The sequence below is a fragment of the Chionomys nivalis genome, chromosome 15 (genome assembly GCF_950005125.1).
Source record: "Chionomys nivalis chromosome 15, mChiNiv1.1, whole genome shotgun sequence".
In the NCBI taxonomy this organism is placed as follows: Eukaryota; Metazoa; Chordata; class Mammalia; order Rodentia; family Cricetidae; genus Chionomys; species Chionomys nivalis.
In genome coordinates this window covers 53,492,678-53,515,136 of record NC_080100.1, presented here as the reverse complement: position 1 = coordinate 53,515,136, position 22,459 = coordinate 53,492,678, and the positions used below count along the sequence as shown (strand labels likewise).

Sequence of the window (22,459 nt, the reverse complement as noted above, 5' to 3'; positions counted from 1 at the left end):
AATCCTTGCTCCTAAATTGCTTCCTGATTCCAAAGAAGATGAGAGTAGAGTTTTCTCTTTTTCTTCCCTGAAATCCAGTAGCAGAGGGGAAAGAGCCCACCACACCCTGGGGTCCTCCTGGACTGCCCAGTCCACTGCAGCCCCGGAGAGGGTTGAGATAAGTTCATGTCACTCCCTCCACGGAGGCGATCAGACACTGGTGCTGGGTAGAACCCCAGTTACATCTGCCAGCTAGTCCTTGCCTCATTATTTCCAAGAATTCATCATGATTTTGCCAAGCTTGTTGTTTTAATGACTTTTTAATTATCTTCCCCTTTCTTCCATCTTAATTGCTCACTTGTCAATTTAAAGAATTTCTATTTTTTAAAAAAGATGCCACTTTGGATGTTGACAAGCACTCTAGTTGAAATTCCATTAAGTACTTCACCCAGCAAGCTTATTTAATTTGTCCGAGGGAGTCAGCACATAGAGACTTCAAGCAAGTAGTAAAGCAAGGGTTTGGGCTTTCATCTGGGTGACTCCCCTTGAAATCTGGGAACTGTCTGATCTAGTGCCTGATTTTTATGTCATCATCAATAAGTCAGTCAGTTACATACAAGGGGGGGGCTCCTTGATAATATTGAGATGTGCTTATATTCTTCATGATAACACTGGACACTTGGAGACCCACAGGGCACAGCCCCAGGAAGCCTAGGCAGTGCACCAGCTGGACTATCTGCTCTTCCTATTGCTATGACCAAATACCTAACGAAAGCCACCCAAGGGAGGGAGGGTTTGCTGTGGCTCTCAGTTCTTGGCTGTGTGGTGGCAGGGAAGTTGGGACTGTAGGAATGGGATGTAGCCATCACTTGGCGTCCACAGTCAGGAAACAGAGAGATGAGGGCTGGCACTCAGCTCACATCCTCCTTTTTATTCAGTCTGGGACCCCCAGCCTCTGGGATGGTGCGCCCACAGTTAGTGTGGCATTTCCAGCCCCTTTAACCCAGTCTATAAATAGCTCAAGGGCATCTCCAGAGAACATTCGAGATTCCATCAAGTTGATAGTCAATATTAGCTGTTATACTAGAGGACACAGTTTCCTGAATGATTCTTTTTATTTCTTCGATTCATAAACATTTACTACCTGGCCGAGGCATGGAGATACTGAGGAAAACAAGATAGGCAAGGTAGCTGCTCTCCTAGATTTTGCACAAAGATGTTGCAAAGGTCCTCTCAGAGGAACAGCCAAGGAATCTTAAAGACACAAAGAGGGAGCCATTTGGGTCAGTAGCCTTGTAGACGAGAGATGTGAAACCTGCAAATCAGCAACAAATCGTGTAGGATCTGCTGACCTTGGAAGGAGAAATGTACTTTATTCTATACGCAGTGGGAAGCTACTACAGAAGGTAAGATGGAAGACATATGATATAATTCACACTCAAAAAGATCATTTTGTAGCTATACATGGTGTGCTCAAGTTCATAATCCCAGCTCTTAGAAAGTTGAAGGGAGCCCCGGGATTTCTATGAATTTGAGAAGAAGAGCCTGGGCTACAAAGTAAAATCCTAGCTTAAAATGAACAATATTTGTTTGTATCATAGAAAACTAATACTGTTTCTGCTTTGATTAGTCTCACTATACCTTTAATGTGACCTGAAATGGCCCTTCCCCCATGGCCAAACTATCACTGTACTTTCCAGGTTAGGCTATCCTCACGAGCAGACAACAAAGCAGGAGCAAACTGGGAACCCAACCAATTAGATAAGGGGTGTCCAAGGCTTATCTTTTATAAAAGTATCCTAGTAGACTCTTTAACTAATCCAGCTTTACCAACATCCAAGAACATTATGATCTCAATGTATCAGTTCTCTGCTCCTCTGCTGATGACTAGATACAACCAGCCTTTCAATGGGGATAACAAGCAGCTCCCTGCTACTGCAGTCCGAGAATCTGCAAGGATGCTCTTCATTTAACTGGCACTGTAACCATTCTTTGTACGCAGAAATGAGAAAACTGTCCCCAGACAAACAAACAAACAAACAAATAAGCTGGGCCTTCTAGCAGAAATGGCGGGAAACCAGGCAGCTGCAAGCATGGGGTGTGATCATAGCAATGTGCTGGAGAAGACACGTTGCAGACTTCATTTGGGCCTGCTGCACAGAGCCCCAAGGTGTCCCTCTGTGTTCCCTCCCATAGCCCCCGCACTTTGCTCAGGAGCAGAGGGGCCCGTGCTAAGATCCAGTGGTACTTACCGGTGTGAGGTGGCGGGGATGCGGTGGGACTGTGGGAGGTAGGACTGCTAGAAGATGAAGATGTGGTCAGGTCCAAGGCTCCAATCCTTGAGTTCAAGGAAGATGTCAAGGATAGCTTTCTGGCCCTCACTGGAGAGGATGTTCTGGACACAGCCAGGGGCGGTGGGGAGGAGAACTTGCGACACAGACGTGGGGATTTTCCGTCTACCATATGTTCACCTCTGTTGTTTGGGCTCGCGGCAAAAAATAACTCTAATGACCTAAAATGAAGGGCAAAGGCTGTTAACGGATTGTAGCCAAAGGAAGATCTGTCTCAGATATCACACAAGAACATCTCTCGGCTCATCTACGTTTGAAGACCTTGACCGTAATCTAAATGCCAAAGGTACACTTGCCCTTGCTAGGGGAACACAGACGCTGTCCAGGCTCTCTGATACCTTGCCACTAAGGCGCAGTAAAGCCTTAAAGTAGAGACTCCCATCTTTGGGAGTCCTGTTAAGCATCCCAAACTGAGGTCTGCTCCGCAGTTACTGGGTCAACGAAACATCCCTTTCTCAGATAACCCAGAGGTGCGTTAATGCCTAAGAGCGTTTCCGCACCAAGTGGTAGGTATTGGAGACCCGGTTAATGGGTTCCTGCATTGAAGCAACGAGCCAAATCAAACCAAATTAATAATCCAGATTTAATAAGAGGAACAGAGCGAAGCAACTCCTGGGTGACTTTCAGGAAGGCAGGAGAGCGAGCATAAGAGTACCTGGCAGATCTATGGGCATAGTCTAATAACCTGTAGGAGATCCTGAGCAGTTCCAGGGGAGGAGTAACCTATGGCCGGCTTTCTCAGAATGGGAGGAGTGGGGCGGGGTGGAGCTTCCCAACAACAAGAACATAACACCAATCATAATAAATAATGATGATGCTAAAATAAATGTGTCAGCTTCCAAATCATCACAGAGTAATAAAATGTCACTTGGAGATGTCCGGCTTCTCCATATCTTCCCTGGGGAACTCTAAGACCTTTTACTTAACCTCCTCTGATGCAATAAGGTCAAAGGTGAGCCAACAGCTTAGGAGCATGGGCAGTGCTGCAGTACCTGACCGGGATGGAGGTGAAAGGCCTCTTGTAGATGTCGGAGAGCTTCGCCAGCACCACAGCGGCCGTGGTGAAAATGCGGTAGGTGTGTAGAAAGGTGTTGAGGAAGTCAATGCTCAGAAACCGCAAGTCCGTCAACCGCTCCAAGAGGCGCTCCACGCTCGCGTAGCGAATCTGCGGCACTTTGCAGGAATTGAGTGTTTTACTGAAACAGATGTCAGTGTCGTCTTTATGAAGACGGGCATCAGACCTACATGCAAACCAGGAACGTGTGAGCAAAGCTGCTGGACCTTCTGCCTCAGCCACTGAGTGCTGCAGCGCCTGAAAACGCACACTCGTGTGAGGCTTCCAGAGTTTTCCACGGACAACAGAGCGATGAGCAGGTGGTATGACATGCCACAGATGTGTCTGGGAACATTATGTGCTACCATGACATTCTACTTGAGAAGGAATTATGGAGGTTGCAATGACATGTGATTTTACTGTGTGGATTCCTTCTTGCTCTAATTCAACATGCTTTATAAGAAAGAGGATGCTAAGTCTCTTTTAGTAGAAAGAGAAAACATTTCTCATGTCTTCAAGCAGGTCAGAAGTGTGCTTAAAACAGAGTAGTGACAAGCCCCAGTGCACGGCCCTGTGCTGTTTAAGATACTATGATACATTGTATTATAAATATGTAGTACCAGAACACAAGATATCATTTACTATTTCACCTTTTAGAACCAGCTCTTTATCAGTTACATTGCTTTCATATTAACTTACACCCTTCCGATGTTTTCCTACATTTAATTTCTTATCCTTTTTCTTTAGCAATTTTCCTTCTGTTTTACTTTCTTTCTGTTTGTCCTTTTATTTATTAAATTTACCTGAGGAGATGCATGCGGAGGTCAGAGGATAGCTGGAGGAATGGGTTCTCTCTTTCCACCATGTGGGTCCCAGGGGTCAAACTTGGGTCATCGGGCTGCAGACGCCCTTACCTGCTCTACCATCTTGCTTGGGCCTTCTCTTCCTTTTCCTAACTTCTCAAATTGAAAGTCTCATAGATTTATTTTATTCTTTCTGACTTATACATAGGTTTAAACTTTTAACACAATTTAACTCACAAATTAGCATGCTTAATTATATTGTTTTCAATATTCTGCACTCTAGGAAATGGATTTTTTTTAAAAAAAAAAAAAAGTAGTAATGGACAGTGTCTAGTACTGACTTCCTTTCTATAGAACGTTCTTCCATCTGCTGCCCCTAACTCAGCAGGGGGCGCTCACTGGCAGCCTCTCTAGGAGGCCACTGGAACCCTCTTTCTCTTCACTTCCTCACCAGCTCTCTTGTTCCTCTTCAGGACAGCATCAGAATAGACAACTGAGTCCTGGCCTTCACTGTTCTGATAAAGCTCATGTGTGGGGCCTGTGAGTCTTTGAGAGCCAACTTTTTGTTAAGAACCAGTTGGCTTTGTTAGGAGAGTTCCTACTTAGGCCTTTTAAAGCTTTGAAGGATTTTAAATTATCTATTTATTTTCTTTGGTATAAGCAAGAAGCAATAGCTGTCTTATAGCTCGCTCTAGCACACAGTCTGCATAGAGCAGGTGAAAGCACTCTGCAGCGTTTGAAACGGCTAGCATCCTCTACAGAGGACCTGGCCAGCGGTAGCCTGTTGGAAATATCCTAGTGGGTCTTTGAAGGTTTGCTTTTAAGGACCAGCCCTGCTTTTTCATTCATTTGCTGCATGATCCTCGGGCAGAGTTTTCTGGCTTTGACTTTTCATTTGTCAAAAGACCTGGGTGACTTTTATGAATTAACCAGACTGTCTTGAAATGGTTGAATAAAATAGTCATTTTTTCTCTCAATTTTTCCCATCAAAATCTTCATCTTCAAAGAAAGTCAAAGTCAAATATTACTAAAAAAAAAAAAAAAAAAAAAAACAAAAAACAACCTTAAGTCTCTGCACCATTTAGAGGAAAATTCCATGTACTAGCTGTCACTGTTTTGCATTCTAACTAGTTTTGAGCTTTGCATCTTTTTCACTATAATTAGTTTGTTCCAAACACTAGGAGGGAAAAATGTGTTGCAGCCAGCATGAGATTAAGTTAAACTAATTACACCACTGTCCTTCAAATTTGTGATTATATTTTCATTTTAAGAAAAGGAATTAAATATTATGAAATTACTTAATTTTCTTTCATTACACTGACTAGGCTCTTCCATGATTTCCTGAGGGCCTCTCAAGAGAGCCACAGTGCGTTACTTAAGCCTCCAATGGCAATAGCAGCTCCTTTTTGGTAAACACATAAAAAGCAATCTTGAGAGATCAAAGCCAAATCGCCCATTATAATCCATGAGTTTTAAAAGGAAGTGAGCGCTTACGAAATGACGTCATGCCAGTAATAAGATGTGGCTATGTTAGGATGTTTTCCCTTTTAACTCTGAAAAAATGCTGATTTCCCCCTGCCTCTCCAGTGGCATGTAGCCATGGAGACAGATGCACAGGGAAGCAGAATACAGCCTGAGGGTATGTTTTCCTCTGGTTTAAGAGAACTAGTGAGACTGGGCAATAAGAGAAGGAATAAATAAGGTGTGCCCCTTCTCTTTGCCTTAGGAATATAGCCAGTGTGGTGCAGAAGCCCTGGCAGGTCAAGTCCTTCTCCCTTCTCCTTCATTTCTGTGAAGTCAAAGTCAGAAAGTTTGGTCTGTATGAAAGCGTTTATGCTAATGAGAATGGACAGAGCCACTGTCATGGTAGGGGACAGTAAATGCATGCATCACCAGCCATGAGGGTCAGACACACAACTGATGTTTCCATTAACTTTGGAAGTCAACACGATGTGTGCAACATAGATATGCAGTTACCTTGGGTTCCATGGGCTTTGAACTTACCTACAATGTCTGACTTACCATTATGACTCTAAAGCACCATGGACTTTCAAATATATACTATTTGTGAAATCAGAGTCCTATCATAAAAATTAATAAGAAAATTCTATTCAAAAAAATAAAGCATAGTTTAAACTTGGCTTAGTCTATACTTGTTCTGAATATTCAGATATTTTAATTAATTCAAAAAGAAATTTCTAAGTCAAAAATCTAAGAAATTCAATGCAGATAGAATCTATGCCATAGCATTTAAACACAGCCCTCCCCAAAACATTTTAAAATTGACTAAAATTCATGATAATATTTGCAAATTTTATTTTATTTAATGTTTTTTATAGTGTTGCATTCTCTGCCTTCATTTGATGTAATAAGTTCTACAACTGTTCTTGCACACTGGGGCCATGCTATCACGTCTCTGCAGCGCAAGATCATCCTTCCATAGGAACACTGCCATTTGTCTCAGCATGACAGCTCAGACCTGAAAATATCCATATAGGAAAGCATGAAGGAATAATAAATAATGTTCTTATTTCCAATGACTTAAAAATATATAACCAAGTTGTTTTAAAAAAAAAAATTCTACTTTTAAAATGTGGACTGCAAGGGACTGGAGAGATGGTTCAGTGGTTAAGAGCACTGACCTGGGCTCAATTTCCAACATCCACATAGTGACTCACAAGCATCTGTAACTCCAGTCCCAGGGGAGCTGACCCCCTCTTCTGGCCTCCAAGCGCACTACATGCACATGGTGCAGAGACACACATGCAGAGAAACACCGTTCACATACAGTTAAAACACAAAAACAATATGGAACACAAATAACCAAAAATAAAATGAGAACAAAAGCAATTTCTTCCCTAACTTCTGAATTTCAAAATGTCATAGTACACAGACCATTGATGTAGAGAACTCTACCATGCATAGCTGGGAGCCATTGATAGAGCTCCCCATTCTAAACTTCAGCCTCCTAGTGGTCCACTTAAGCTACAGTTGCTTTCTTGAAATATAGACAAGATAGCAGCCCAAGCCAATGACTGCTGAGCAAAGCCAGGCACATGCAGTGAGCAGATAGTGCCACATTCATGCCAGCTGATGCCCATTGGGTGTGTTCAATGCCTAAACCTGGCTCTACAGCCAGATCTGAGGGAGAGGATTCATACTCACTGGTATGATGCCAAATTAGCCAGCCACACCTTCATCCACCCCCTGACCTTGAGCAGTTTTTAATATTGAACTTGAGCATCTTGACAGGATTTTTGTCCTGGGTAAGGGTATATGTTAATTGTATGAAAACAAATCTCAATGCTATCTGCCAGTAGGCTGTGAATCTGAAAAAGCATTTTCATATCAGTTATTGTTAGTTATGATTTAACAGGAATTACTTTATGACTGACAAGATGGACCCTCTCTGGAAGAGGCAGAATCCTGCTGATGATATTCTATTAATGGTTTCTCCTTCTCTACCCATCTGATCCTGATTCAGACAGAAGGAAGAGGGCTGTTGCACTTACTTAATCATATGCGGCACAGTGACTTTGGAATTCTCTTCGAAGACTATAGTCATTAAACCATTACATCGTATGTTGTCCACACACTGTGAAAAGAAAAAGACAATTAAAACCCACATGGAAACTCAAGCAGGTCATAGATAATTACCCATCTGTTTATACTTCTCTCTCTCTCTCTCTCTCTCTCTCTCTCTCTCTCTCTCTCTCTCTCTCACACACACACACACACACACAGACATACACACACGCACATGCACACACACACAGAGAAAGAGAGAGAGAGAGAAAGATGATGTGGGAGGTGATGTATGCTGTGAATATGTTTTATTACCATTCGTTAATAAGAAGCTGCCTTGGGCCTATAGTAGGGCATAATATAGCCAGGTGGGAAATCTGATATATAGAGAGAGTAGGTAGAGTCAGGGAGATGCCATGTAGCCATATGCTGGTACCAGTAAACCACAAGCCTCATGGTAAAATATAAAATAATAGAAATGGGTCAATTTAAGATGTAAGAGCTAGCTAGAAACACACTTAAGCTATTGGTCAAACAGTTTTGCATTTAATATAATTTCTATGTGATTATTTCAGGTCTGAGAGGCCAGGAATGAACAAGCAACCTCCAACTACAAATTGGCACCAACATGGGCAACTACATCCACATAAAAACTGAGAGAGCATGGGAAGAAATTCTAGACACAGAAAAAACAGAGTTTAGTGCTGCTTCTTGGTAGCCACACTTTTTTTCCCAGATGGCCTCTTTGCTGGCAGCAAGCAGGAGCACCATGGCTCCCTTGAGAGAGCTCTTCCTGATTCAGCTTTAGCAGCAAAAAACAAAGCCACATAAATTCTTTAAGAAATGGTGGCCTCCTTGTTCTGCAGTAGTTACATGAACAGCTCTGGCTCTTTCAGGAGACTTAGCATTTGAATGGGGTTTGTGAACAGAGTGCTACAGCTTGCTTAATGACACCACAGACCTGCTGTGTGCCTGGAAATGGGGCTGTGAGCATGGCTCACAGAGCTGGCACTAAACAAACCTCTCCCATGTTGGACTGAGCAGAGCCAAAAGAAAAACAGCCTTAGTCATGCCACTTAGCATTTTAAGAAGCACTCCTGGGCAAAAAAAGATTACAGATATACAAAGGACAGATTCAGAAATAAAAGACCTCTATATGAAATACAGTGTGTTTTTAAAAAATGTACATAGGCTTGGGAGAGAGAAGAAAAAGAGTATAGAGAGTTATAAAAAGAAGTAAAGTCTTTAAAGAGACAGTAAAATAATATAAAATAGTATAGTCATAGATTAAAGGAGTAAAGAAAAATAAGCCATGTAAAGATAGAAAATACACAGAGCGTCTGGATTATGTGTATTATTGTGTTTTTCTTTGAATTTTTTTTTTTTTACTGTGAATGAGCTCAGTACAGAGAGACATTTCAATGTATGGGCTGCTAAGCTAAACCTCTTAACTTCAAAATTTGGGTCTAAGGATATGTTGCTTTGGAAAAGAGGTTCTGCTTTTGTTTCCACAGAGAATGAGAACCTGTGGATTCCTTCCACACTAATGTGGTTTGATGGACCAAAACCCCCTGAAAAGTCTCCATGAACCACAAAATTACTTCACCTAACAAAAAGGAGGAAGCAGTTTGGAAAGAACTAAACCCAAATTCACAAATATTGTTTATAAATGTTTGTTTATATTTAAAGGGGGATATGCAATAGAGATGAATACTTTGCATTGGTAAGGATCGTAGTCTATTGATACAAATTTAAGGTCAATTCTGTTATATGTATTTTTGCTTTTGTTTAAGGTATTGTATTCGTGCAGCTCATTTCAAAATGCAATGTAGGATCAAAACCCTGTGCCATTGTCCTTGGCTTCTCAGTCAACCCTCCTTGTCCAACACATTCAGAGAGTCCGGTTTACTCATATGCTCCATCAGTCCCAGTCCAGCTTGCTTTGGTGAGCTCCCATTAGATCAGCCCCACCGTCTCAGTGGGTGGGTGCACCCCTTGCGGTCCTGTCTTCCTTGCTCATGTTCTCCCTCCTTTTGCTCCTCATTTGGACCTTGGGAGCTCAGTCCAGTGCTACTGCATGTACTGGCTTTGTGGGAGGCTAGTCTGTTTGGATGCTCACCTTCCTAGACCTGGATGGAGAGGGGAGGACCTTGGACTTCCCACAGGGCAGGGAACCCTGACTGCTCTTTGGACTGGAGAGGAAGGGGGAGGGGGATAGGGGGAGGGAGAGGGAAATGGGAAGAGGTGGAAATTTTTAAGTAAAAATAAAAATTAAAAAAAATTAAAAAAGAAACTTGGAAAAGGTAACTAAACATAAAAAATGCAATGTATAGTTAAGCAATACAGACCAATAGATAGTCATTTATAATAGTCAAACTTGTAGTCATGTTAGTTACATTTTCTAGATGTACAGAGATATATTTCAGATGGATAGTTATTCTTCAAACCTTTAAAGACTAACAGAATATGGAATTTAAAATGTTTTAAGAACTTAGGACTTTTCAAGATAATGAGACTTATCTGCTACTTGCAATACCAATCTATTTCAAGAGGATGATGGGCATTGAAGAGGCTCCTTATGGGATTTGTTAGTCATTTGGACAAGAAGCTGCTCTTGCCTGTACTGTTTGATGGTATGCTGTGTGAACTGGATATGTAGGACCCACAGAAAAATGACTGCTGAAATTGCCTAAAGAAGGTGAGACAGTCCTTCAGGGTTCTGCTTCATGAGAGAACTGTCAGACATTTTCCAGGGCACAGAAGAAAGCAACTGATAAACTTTGCCAGTACAAGGCATAAAGAGATCTTCAAATTTCCTGCTTCATGGAAAAGTATGCCAGATACAATGGCATATAGGCTGAAGATAGATGCTGCAACAATACAGAAGAACTTTGGGTAACTGTCCAGGCAGCGAGATATCTCTGTCAATTCAAGAGTTTTGGAGGTTGCTTACAATGTATTTCCTGTTTATTTAGGAATTATATCCTTCTGGGGTCTTTGATGGAGTTGAAGAATAGATAGTTATAGTTTTCCTTAGTTATGCTAAAAGATAAAGTAGATATAACTGTAGTTCTTGCTTGATACCTTTTTGTTATATGTAATTTTACTATGTTAAAGTTAAAATCTTCCTTTTTATTTAGACAGAAAAGGGTAGGTAATTATGTGTCGATCAAACACTAACCAGAAGGCTTGTACCTTCGGCTCCAGCTATGTTCGTTTTCTGCCACCAAGGGCAATATGCAGCAGATTGTGGATGGCATTTGGATGGAAACCATCTTTCTCATGAGCAAGCTATGTGCCCACATCTCAGGTGTCTTTTTTGCCAATAAATCCCCACATTTACTAGTTTGTCTAGCAGTTTCTGTTGGCACCATGTGGAGTTGGTGAGGGGGCAGAGCATACTTTCTTGTGTTTCTGGCACACTTAACTCTCTGTTACAACTTCTGTTTTTTAAGAGAACTCCGAAATTTTGGTTAATTCCCCCGTTGTACGCATGTGTATGTTTTATTGATTTAAAATCTTTTGAAATCACACTGGGTTAAAAAAGAATTCATCTGAATTATAAATGCTTTCATTTGGCACTGGGGATCAGGCCAGGCCTTCATTAGCAGCAGGTTGTAGCAACAGTCTCTGCTACTAATTACAGTCACAAGCTCTGTGTGGGACCATTGTGACCAGAAGCAAGCTTTTATTTAAATATTTGTGCACTTATTTTTATTTATTTTATCCAAAAGGAATACTTAGATCATTGATGGTTTGACAACTTGGTCTATACACCATTTTCATATTTCTTTTTCTTTCAAAAGTTGTTTTCCCTAAGTCTTATGCCATTATTTAAGCTACCAGGAAGAAAGGGTCAAACCTAGGAAAATGAAGTTTCCCTTTACACATTTCTTTAAACTGTGACACTGGGAAATAACTCTGAGTTATATTTCTTCACACAAATACTTTCTTGCTTAGCTATCAATTTACTTACATGCACATAAAGGTAAATTTAGGGTCCACTTAACTCCTCAAGATTGATGCCAAAAATTCAAGACACAAGTCAAGACAGGCCAGATCAGAGTAGATTTGGATAAAAGGCAGAAAACAGTGAGCTAAAGCCCAGAAAGAACCCCCCCACACACACACACACTGCATGTCTATACATTTACTGTAAGTAACCTTTAAAACAAATGGGTTATGGGGCACCAACTCAAGAGATATATACAAAGGAAGATACAGAAGTCACAGTTTACCAGAATTCCAATGATTGCTAGTCCAAGATAAGAGGGAGGAATGTTCTGTAGGTTCTCATAAAGAAAATACGAGACAATACATCATACATCTTTTAAAGTAACTACAAATAGAGCCAAACTGCTTTGAGGAACATTTTGAAGTGCTAGTGAGCACCCACGCTCTGGACTCCAGAGAAGGCGGCCCAGAGGTGGCTTCCCCAGCTCGTCTGACTCCAAGCACAGGTCTCACACTCTCCAGAAAGCTGAAGGCTGCTCCTCTTCAGGGGCAGAATAAACGCTGCTACATGTACTGGTCCACATGAGTCTTAGGGCCCTGGGACGTCCTGAAACAGCAGCACTGAGCATGCCCAGTTTTGGAGGGTGTCTATCAGTAAGCCAAGATGCCATAGAACTGCTGTCCTCTTGGATCTAAAACATGATGGGATAGCTTTTTACAACAGGGTTCTCAGGGACCGATGGCAATGTATTCTGGTGACCCCTCTGCACAGTTTATAATGGAGACAAGGAAGGGAAAGGAAAGAGTCAGCTGGACTCAGGCAATGGGGAAGAGAATCTTGGATCTGTACTTTTATCCCGAAGGTAGATGGAAAGCCACTGAGAACTTCTAAGCAGTCCCTTTATGTTGGGCCATCTGAACCAGACTCGTGGAGATACTCATTGTAAAGGGGAAGAAGAGATGGAGGCTCCTGGGGTTGTTAGAACAACATTCTGAGTTGATAAATTAAAAGATCAACAGGAGACAGATTGTGGAAATGAAAAGGAAAGTGGGATACTTTGAAGAAAAATGTAAGAAAACATGATTAGTTAAAGCATAAAACAAAGAAAATTCGATGGTAAAAACCAAAGATGACAGCAGGGCAGTGGTGGTACACACCTTTAATCCCAGTACTCAGGAGGCAGAGGCAGGCGGATCGCTGTGAGTTCAAGGCCAGCCTGGTCTACAAGAGCTAGTTCCAGGACAGGAACCAAAAACTATGGAGAAACCCTGTCTCGAAAAATCAAAAAAAAAAAAAAAAAACCCGAAGATGACCTTACTATAAGATAATTTAAATTTTTTCTGGTGCCAATAGTGATGATGATGATGTATAGCCAGTGTCCTTTGGTTAAAACAGCGTTTAACTCAAAGCAGTCTCTTTTTTGAATTGTCAAGAACACCAAGAAGTTACATCCAATATAAATCCTGGGGTCTTTCCAAAATGGGTGCTTCACAATTGCACATATCCAATATTTATTAGGAGATAGACACTGGGCTAAACATTAAATACTCTGATGAGAGCAACTCTCTAGAGAAGCATTTACTCTGGCTCACAGTTCAGGGTACAGTCCGTGATGGGTGGGAAGTCAAGACTGCAGGAGCTTGCAGCAGTTGGTCCTGCTGCATCGGCAGTCAAGAGGCAGAGGATGAAGTTGAACCAGTGCTCAACTCACTTCCTTCCTCCTTGCACACAGTCCAGGATCCTCTGCCCAGGGAGCTGTACTGCTCGTGAGGAAGATGAGCCTTCCTGCATCACTTAATCAAGATGTTCCCACAAGCATGAGCAGAGGTCCGTTACCCAGGTGATTCTAACGTTGTCAGGGGGAAGCACCATCACAGCCACTGTTTCAAATCCACCTTCTCAATAGAAAATGGGGGGAGGGGATTATCAAGCTGTGGATTGGGGCACCAAAGGGTTTTACAGAAAGAGACTGCAAATAGGGAGAGAAAGGAGGAATCACTCCCTCCAAAGACCTTCCCAGTTAATCTTACAATGTCCTTCCTCTCCCAGTGTTCTTGACGTACAATGAGGATGTGGCTTGAGTCGTCAACACAGGAAGTGGGAGAGTGGAGAGATGGTCTTAGTGACCTGTGTGACAATGAGCTATGTTCTTTTATTTTCTTTTTATTAAATGAATTCTAAGCAAATGGCATAATTGTGCAGGCAACAACCCTCATGGTGATTGTACAAGATTGTGCAAGTCAGAACAGAGCTGGGGCCACAACCTATTGACATCACACACATGTCATTATTTGTGGGCTGGCAGTCCTGATGAGAAACTCCTGCTATAGGGCTGCAACTTGAGCTAAGTGCTTATATCCAAAAGAAAACATTTGTGTGACAATTTTTAGACATCTCATCCAAGGTCAGGTTACACTAAGACATCTTTCCAGTTCACCGTGTGGAGCCTTGAAGTTATTGTCAACAGGAATGAAAAGAAACTTACACTTACGTTCGAGTTTCAAAAAAAGAAGACAAAAATAAACAGGTAGTCGGAACCATAGCTCAAAAGTGCATAGAACCAATAGGGACATTTCACTTGCACAAAAGGTCTTTGCCAAATGCTATACGATATCCAACCATCTATGGGACAGACAAATGGAGGGAGGGACAAATAGAAGACAGATAGATGCTATGTAGACAAATGGTATGTAAATAGAAGACAGATAGATAGGTGCTATGTAGACAAATGGTATGTAAATAAATGATGGATGGATGGATCACGTCATAACAAAGGAGTTCTCACTAGCACTACCTCAGCCAGCGTTCAACTTCTATCTCACTTCTATTCAGGGATTTGAATACTGCAACACTGAAAAGAGGTACCATTTCAGACAAAAGCTAAGCTGTATTAGACTATGCACATGTAAGTATGTATACAAGTGGAAAGTGTGGTATAAACAACAGACTCTCCGTAGCTCTGGATTCAACATCCATGCTTCAGTAAACTGCAGATGAGAAACACTAAAGGGACAGTTCATCTCTATTCACGCCATTGCTTTCTTGCCATTATTCCCTAAACTGTATAGTGCAGCAAAGATGTAGCAGCTCACAATGTTGCTTTAAGTGTTGGTTCAGCTGTTGTCAGTGGTCTAGAGATGATTCAAAGGATGCAGGAGGCTGTTTGCAGCTATTCCATTTTATACAAGGGACTTGAGCATCCCAGATGTTGGTATCCCATGCGACCAAGAGTCAGTCAACCCCACAGATGCTGAGGCGAAAGAGAATTCATCACTATGAAGTATATATCTTAGGCATTAGGGAGAAATAACTGTACCTGAGGAAAATGAGTACAATTTTATAGTTTAGAATAGATGCACAAAGAAATAAGCAAGGTGTCAGATGGCTTTAATTTCATACTGAATTTGTGTGAATTACAATAAATATTGAAATTAACAGGATAATAAAAGTGGTCCCCTATAGTTTAACTTATTAAACATGTCTTACATTTACATGTGTGTGTGGGGGGGTGAGAGAGAGAGGAAGAGAAAGAGAGAGAGAGAGAATGTGCAGATGCCACGGCCACCCAAATGTGGAAGTCAAAGAACATTTTGTGGGACTCAGTTCTCTCCTTCCACTGTGTGAGTCTCCTGTATCAAACTCACACCATTAGGCATGGCAGTAAGTTCCTTTACCCACTGAGACATCAGCCCTTGACTAAGGTCTGTGTGAGAATAGGCCATACACACACGCACACACACATGCACAGACACATGCACACACATACACACATGTGCACACACACAAACATACAAACTCACATGCACATACGCACGCACACACATGCACGGGCACACACATGCATGTGATACAGATGGTTTGGAGAAGCGTTCCTTGTTTTTGCTTTGGGGTTTGCAGCTTTTGTCCATAGGTCATTGTCCTACCATGGTCTACTGTGTCATCGTATTATTTTAGATTCTCAATGTTTTAGATACCTCCATTCTACAGGTAGTAGAAAGAAATATTTGATTCCACTTTCTTTGAATTCACTGATTTTATGTTAAAGCACAAAATTGATCTAAGAGTAGCTATTTTAGGAAGGAAAGCATGACCAGTGGCTACAAATCCTCCACAGAGGTCTAAAATGTAGACTGTTTGCCCAAGCCAAGAAATGTGAAGAATTTTAATTCTTCACTTTAGTTCATTTTATAATTGCTTCAAAATCTGCTTAATGTACCATTGTGCATGTAAGAAAGACAAGCACCCATGAGTGCACTTCACTGAAAGGAATGGTCAAATCTTTGCCTCGAGTCCTCCCTATAAATAGATGGGAGGGGGAGGAATTACTGGTTGAGACCATTAGCTATTTGCATGTTTTGTTGAAGGCGCCAACAGTTAATTATGGCCTACTGGTGTAACTAAAGATGTAATTAATCATTCAAGTAATTGTTCCTCCTTAAAATTACAGCTTAGGGGACAGAGACTGGCAAAGTTGAAAGTAGATCTTGTAGAGTTCCTTCTGTGAAAGTGGGACCGTCTTCCTTCTCAGGAACCGCAAGACTGTCTTGAGGAAGATTCATGTATGATTAGGGCCACACAAGAGCCTGGTGCTGTGGCCCTAGGAAACTTCAAGCCACAGGAAACTAAGATGCAAAAAAATGTAACAGAGACTGTATTCAAAATCTGAAAGGAAGGAAAATGTCAGATTCCCTGGTCTGTGAAGATAGTTTCAGTAAATTAGTGTTCAACCGGCATAACCAGAAAAGAAGTAGAAATGGCAGGGAATGCTAACCTCTCGAGTGATTACAAAGATGTAAATTAAAACCTTTAGAAGGCAAAACCCAATTTTCTGTTAAGTTGGAAGATGTGGCAATATGCCATGTTTTTGGCAGGATTTAGTGACTTAGATATTATATTGATGGTATGAAGAATTATATTTTGCTTTTTGGGTGGTGATTGAACCTAGGATACCACACACAGGAGGAGGATCCTCTGATCTTCATATTTCCGGAAGGAAATGTGGCCAAACAGGAGTTACTAAATGAAATCATGAAAATGATCATGGCTTCTATGCCAATCTTACTTTGGGAGAATGTATCAATGAGGACCTGGAAATGGGGAGCGATCCCTTACCAAGTTAGCACCACGTTACATATTAGTTCTAAGACTGGGAAACAGCACACATACTCAAAGCCCAATTATTTGGAAAAAAGCAATAAAAATTAAATGTGATAAAATATATGTCTTATGTATGTACACACATACAGTTATTAGAAGAATAGATTGGAGAATTTCTGGGAATATAAAAAGCAAATGAGGCAAAAATGATAACAACAAATACCCTCTGAAGCCAAACTGTGAACTCATTTTTGAGTGGATGCTAAGGTCTTTAGAAATGGAAAGAGTTCACTCTTCGGTGCAGAGGTCCTGTAATGTAATTGAACAGGAGTGGTCTACAGAGCTTGTTAAGGGTAGGACATTTTGAATATCATCTGCAACTTAGATTCTCAATGATGCATTTGCACAGAACTCCTTCAGTAATGCTGACATAGGCTGCGTGTAGAAAACACTTCAGTAAAACATCTTGGTGTGCTGCATGTTGGGAATATTTCGAGTTCATCTTTGTGGCCAGGTTTTTCCACATGTGCAATGATATATTAAAGAGGCCTTCTTCAAGCTCTCAGTGGGCTCTTCCAGCAAATAATAGATACATTCAGCTATACTTATAATATTGACAGATTTCATGGATGTGTATGATTTCTCCCACAAAATGAATATGCTTTAGACCCAGCATGAATCAAATTGAGAAAAGGGCATGTAGGCTGGAGGTTCAGTCACCAGAATATTCAGAACTTGCCATTCAGGCTCCGCTGCAAGATCAAAAGGCACCCCCTAAGCCCCACTGCCCTGCCCCACTGCCCTGCCCCACTGCCCTGCCCCACTGCCCTACCCCACTCCAGCAGGACTTCACATAGGGCCCTCCATCCTCCTCATGTGCTTTCTTCAGTTGGCTTCCAAGATGCCATCCTTAGCTTTGCCCATTCTTCTATCCCTGTGGCCCCTTCTCGGTCCTTACTGCTGTTCCTTCTGGTTTCTCTTTCATACATCAACAATGTCTCACAGTGATTTCAAAAAGTTCACGGCATAAACTAGCACCTGAATGACCCAGGGCCTCCTACTCGGGCATCTCTCCTACGGCTTCCATGGGCCATCTCAGTACCTGACAACTGCATTCTCGCAGTGGCTTAGGCCGTTAACCCTCACATCACCTGCCGCAACATGTTCTCTCTCCTCCATGATATGACCTCCGTGGCTCTTCCTTCAAAATGAACACAGAGCAGAACCCTGTGTCCAGCTCCACTGCTGTCAGGCTGTGTGAATTTTCTTCACCTCCTTCTGGTGACTGCAGGAACATTTCCCCTTACCTCCTTGTGTGCCAACTGGCTCTCCACCTCATCTTCTCTCTCCACAATACCCAAAGAGACCTTCCAAGGCCTAAATGAAATTGTGGAGTCCATGTGCTCAAGTCCCTGAATAGCTTCCATCTGACTTGAAGGACTAACTAAAGACCTGGCCTTGCCATGGACTGATTGCTTGATCTGGACCCATGACCTCTTACTAGTTCCATTTTCTCCAGCTCAGTCACGCTAGCTTTCATGGCATTCCTTACAACACAGTGTTCTCTCATTTTAGAGTATTTGTGATCATGGCGTCCTCTCTGTGGAATGATTTCCACTTTATTACATCTCCATGTGGTATCCCCATATACTGCATTTTTTGGGTGTGTGTGTGTGTTCTCACAAAAGAATGTAATCAATACAAGGGAACTTCTTGTTGCTGTCTCCTCTTTTTCTTACTTTATGTCACAATGGCCTAGAAGAGTACTTGGCATAGTAGCACTGCATGAATGAACCTGTGAGGTCACATGATGAGAAGGTATCATTGAAGATAGTAATTTAATGTATTGATCTCACTGCCACTCGAGATATATCTTCCTTTTTCAGTAATAATTATTGCTTATCTTGATCGTTTTTCTGATTAGCAGAAGAATACATTCTTGTAAGACACTCATGCTTGGTACATGAGTACTCCCTACATTCCCATTGCAAAGGAAAGCCACAGTCAAGACCCAGAACCGTGTCTGAGACTGTTTAAGCTGGCTCATGTCATTGGATGCCTAGGTTGTTTCTGAACTTCCATTATATTTTTATTGATTTTATTGAGCTATACATTTTTCTCTGCTTGACTCCTTTCCTTTCCCCTCCCCTTCAACCCTCTTCCATGGGCCCCATACTCCCAATTAGTCAGGAGATCTTGTCTTTTTCTACTTCCGATGTACATTAGATCCATGTATGTCTCTTTTAGGGTCCTCATGTTGTCTAGGTTCTCTGGAATTGTTAATTGTAGGCTGGATTTCTTTGCTTTATGTCTAAGAACCATTTATGAGTGGGTACATATGATATTTGTCTTTCTGGGTCTCAGTTACCTCACTCAATATGATGTTTTCTAGCTCCACCCATTTGCCTGCAAATGTCAAGCTGTCGTTATTTTTTCTGCTGTGTAGTACTCCATTGTGTACATGTACTACATTTTCCTAATCCATTCTTTTGTTGAGGGGCATTTAGGTTGTTCTGGCTATGACAAACAATGCTGCTATGAACATAGTTGAGCACATGTCCTTGTGGTATGATTGAGTATTCTTTGGGTATATACCCAAAAGTGGTTTTGTTGGGCCTTGAAGAAGGTTGTTTCCTAATTTTCTGATAAATCACCATACCGATATCCAAAGGGGCTGTACCAATTTGCACTCCCACCAGCAATGCAGGAGTGTTCCTTTTACCCCACATCCCCTCCAGCATAAGCTGTCATCAGTGTTTTTGATCTTGGCCATTCTTACAGGTGTAAGATGGAATCTCAGAATTGTTTTAATTTGCATTTCTCTAATGGCTAAGGATGCTGAGCATTTCCTTAAGTGTCTTTCAGCCATTTTAGATTCCTCTGTTGAGAGTTTTCTGTTTAGGTCTGTGCTCCACTTTTTTATTGGATTATGTGTTCTTTTGTTTACCAATTTCTTGAGTTCTTTGTATATTTTGGATATCAGACCTCTGTCTGATGTGGGGTTAATGAAGATCTTTAACCATTCTGTAGCCTGCCATTTTGTCTTGCTGACCATGTCCTTTGCTTTACAGAAGCTTTTCAGTTTCAGGATGTCCCATTTACTAACTGCTTCTCTCAGTGTCTGTGCTGCTGGGGTTATATTTAGGAAGAGGCCTTCTGTGCCAATGCATTCAAGTGTACTTTCCACTGTCTCTTCTATAAGCTTCAGTGTGGCTGGCTTTATGTTGAGGTCTTTGATCCATTTGGGCTTGAATTTTATGCATGGTGATAGATGTGGATCTATTTTCATTCTTCTATATGTTGATATCCAGTTATGCCAGCACCATTTGTTAAATATTCCTTCTTTTTTCCATTTGGTATTTTTTGCTTCTTTGTCAAAAATCAGGTGTTTTTAGGTGTGTGGATTACTATCTAGGTCTACGATTCAGTTCCATTGGTTCTCCTGTTGTTTTTATACCAATACTGACAGTTTTCAGTACTGTAGCTCTGTATAAGAGTTTGAAGTCAGGGATTGTGATGCCTTCAGAAGTTCCTTTATTGTCCAGGATTTTTTTTTTGGCTACCCTTGGTTTTTTGCTTTTCCATATGAAGTTGAGTTTGTTTTTTTTTTTTTTTTTTTTTTTTTTTAGGTCTGTGAAGAATTTTGCTGGGATTTTGATGAGCATTGCATTAAATCTGTAGATTGCTTTTGGTAAGATTGCCATTTTTACTATGTTAATTCTACATACCCAAAAGCATGGGAGATCTTTCCATTTTCTGGTGTCTTCTTCAATATCTTTCTTCAAAGATTTAAAGTTCTTGCCATACGGGTCTTTCACTTGTTTGGTTAGAGTTACTCCAAGATATTTTATGCTATTTGTGGCTATTGTGAAGGATGTTTCTCTGGTTTATTTCTTAGCCCATTTATCATCTGTGTAAAAAAGGGTTACTGATTTTTTTGAGTTAATCTTGTATCCTGATATGTTACTGAAAGTTTTTATGAGTTGTAGAAGTTCCTTGGTAGAATTTTTGGGGTCGCTTATATAAACTATCATATCATCAGCAAATAGTGAGAGTTTGACTTCTTTTCTGATTTGTATCCCCTTGATTTCCTTTTGTAGTCTTATTGCTCTAGCTAGGACCTCAAGAACTATATTAAATACACATGGAGAGAGTGGACAACCTTGTCTTGTTCCTGATTTCAATGGAATCGCTGTGAGTTTCCATTTAGTTTGATGTTGGCTGTTGGCTTGCTGCATATTGCCTTTATATTATGTTTAGGTATGTTCCTTGTATCCCTGCTCTCCCCAAGACCTTTATCATGAAGGGATGTTATATTTTGTTGAAGGCTTTTTTTTGGCATCTAATGAGATGATCATGTGGTTTTTTATTTTTCAGTTTGTTTATATGGTGAATTGCATTGACAGATTTTTGTACGTTGAACCATCCCTACATCTCTGGGATGAAGCCTACTTGATAACGGTGGATGATGGTTCTGATGTGTTCTTGAATTCAAAAAGCCAGTATTTCACTTAATATTTTTGCATCAATGTTCATGAGTGAGATTGATCTATAATTCTCTTTTGTAGTAATGTCTTTGTGTGGTTTGGGTATCAACCACACATACCCTCATAAAAAATGTTTGACAATGTTCCTTCTGATTCTATTGTGTGGAACAATTTGAAGAGTATTGGTATTAGTTCTTCTTTAAAAATCTTATAGAATTCTAAGCTGAAACCACCTGGCTCTGGGCTTTTTTTTTTTTTCTTGAGATACTTTTGATGACTGTTTCTATTTCTTTAGCAGTTATAGGTCTATTTATTTGCTTCTCTGGTATTGATTTAATTCTGGTAAGTGATATTTATCCAGAAAGTTGTCCATTTCCTTTAAGTTTTCCAACTTTGTGGAGTACAGTTTTTTTTTTTTAGATTTATTTATTTAATTAACTATACAGTGGTTTACCTGCCTGTGGGTCAGAAGAGGGAACCAGATATCATTACAGATGGTTGAAAACCATGTGGTCGCTGGTAATTGAACTCAGGACTTTGGAAGAGCAAGCACCTCTAAGCCACCTCTCCAGCCCTGAAGTACAGGTTTTTGAAATATGACCTAATGTTTCTCTGAATTTCCTACACGTCTGTTTTTATTTTTCATTTTCTGATTTTGTTTTGTTTTTCATTTCTGATTTTGTTAATTTGGATATTCTCTCTGTGACTTTTGGTTAGTCTGGATAAAGGTTTGTCTATTTTGTTGATTTTCTCGAAGAACCAACTCTGTCTCGTTGATTCTTTGTTTTGCTTTCTTGGTTTTTATTTTCTTGATTTCAGCTCTCAATTTGATTATTTTCTGCCGTCTAGTTCTCCTGGGGGAGTTTGCTTCTTTTTGTTCTTGAGTTTTCAAATGTTCTGTAATTCACTAGTGTGGGATTTTTCCAGCTTCTTTATGTAGGCATTTAGTGGTGTGAACTTTCCTCTTAACACTGCTTTCATTGTGTCCCATAAATTTGGGTATGTTGTGTGGTCATTTTCATTGAGTTTTAGGAAGTCTTTGATTTCTCCCTTTATTTCTTCCTTACCCATCGATGATTCAGGGGAGCATTGTTTAATTTCCAAGAGTTTTTGGGCTTTGTGAAATTAATGTTGCTGTGGAATTCTAATTTTAAGCCATGGTGATATGATATGATATGATATGATATGATATGATACATGGGGTTATT

The 22,459-nt window shown here is 40.8% G+C and overlaps 1 protein-coding gene across 6 annotated transcripts in view; it reads right to left on the bottom strand.

Moving 5' to 3' along the window:
- Positions 1-22,459, bottom strand: part of Rasgrf2 (Ras protein specific guanine nucleotide releasing factor 2) — a 222,831-nt gene that overhangs the window by 92,160 nt on the left and 108,212 nt on the right. For 5 of the 6 annotated variants that reach the window (XM_057789497.1, XM_057789499.1, XM_057789498.1 and 2 more), the window contains exons 13-15: positions 7,700-7,782; positions 3,323-3,571; positions 2,232-2,491 (exon numbers count right to left, since the gene is read on the bottom strand). In XM_057789497.1, coding sequence (XP_057645480.1) covers positions 2,232-2,491; positions 3,323-3,571; positions 7,700-7,782 — 592 coding nt within the window. The remainder of the gene's footprint in view (positions 1-2,231; positions 2,492-3,322; positions 3,572-7,699; positions 7,783-22,459) is intronic. The other variant, XM_057789501.1, reaches the window with a different exon arrangement.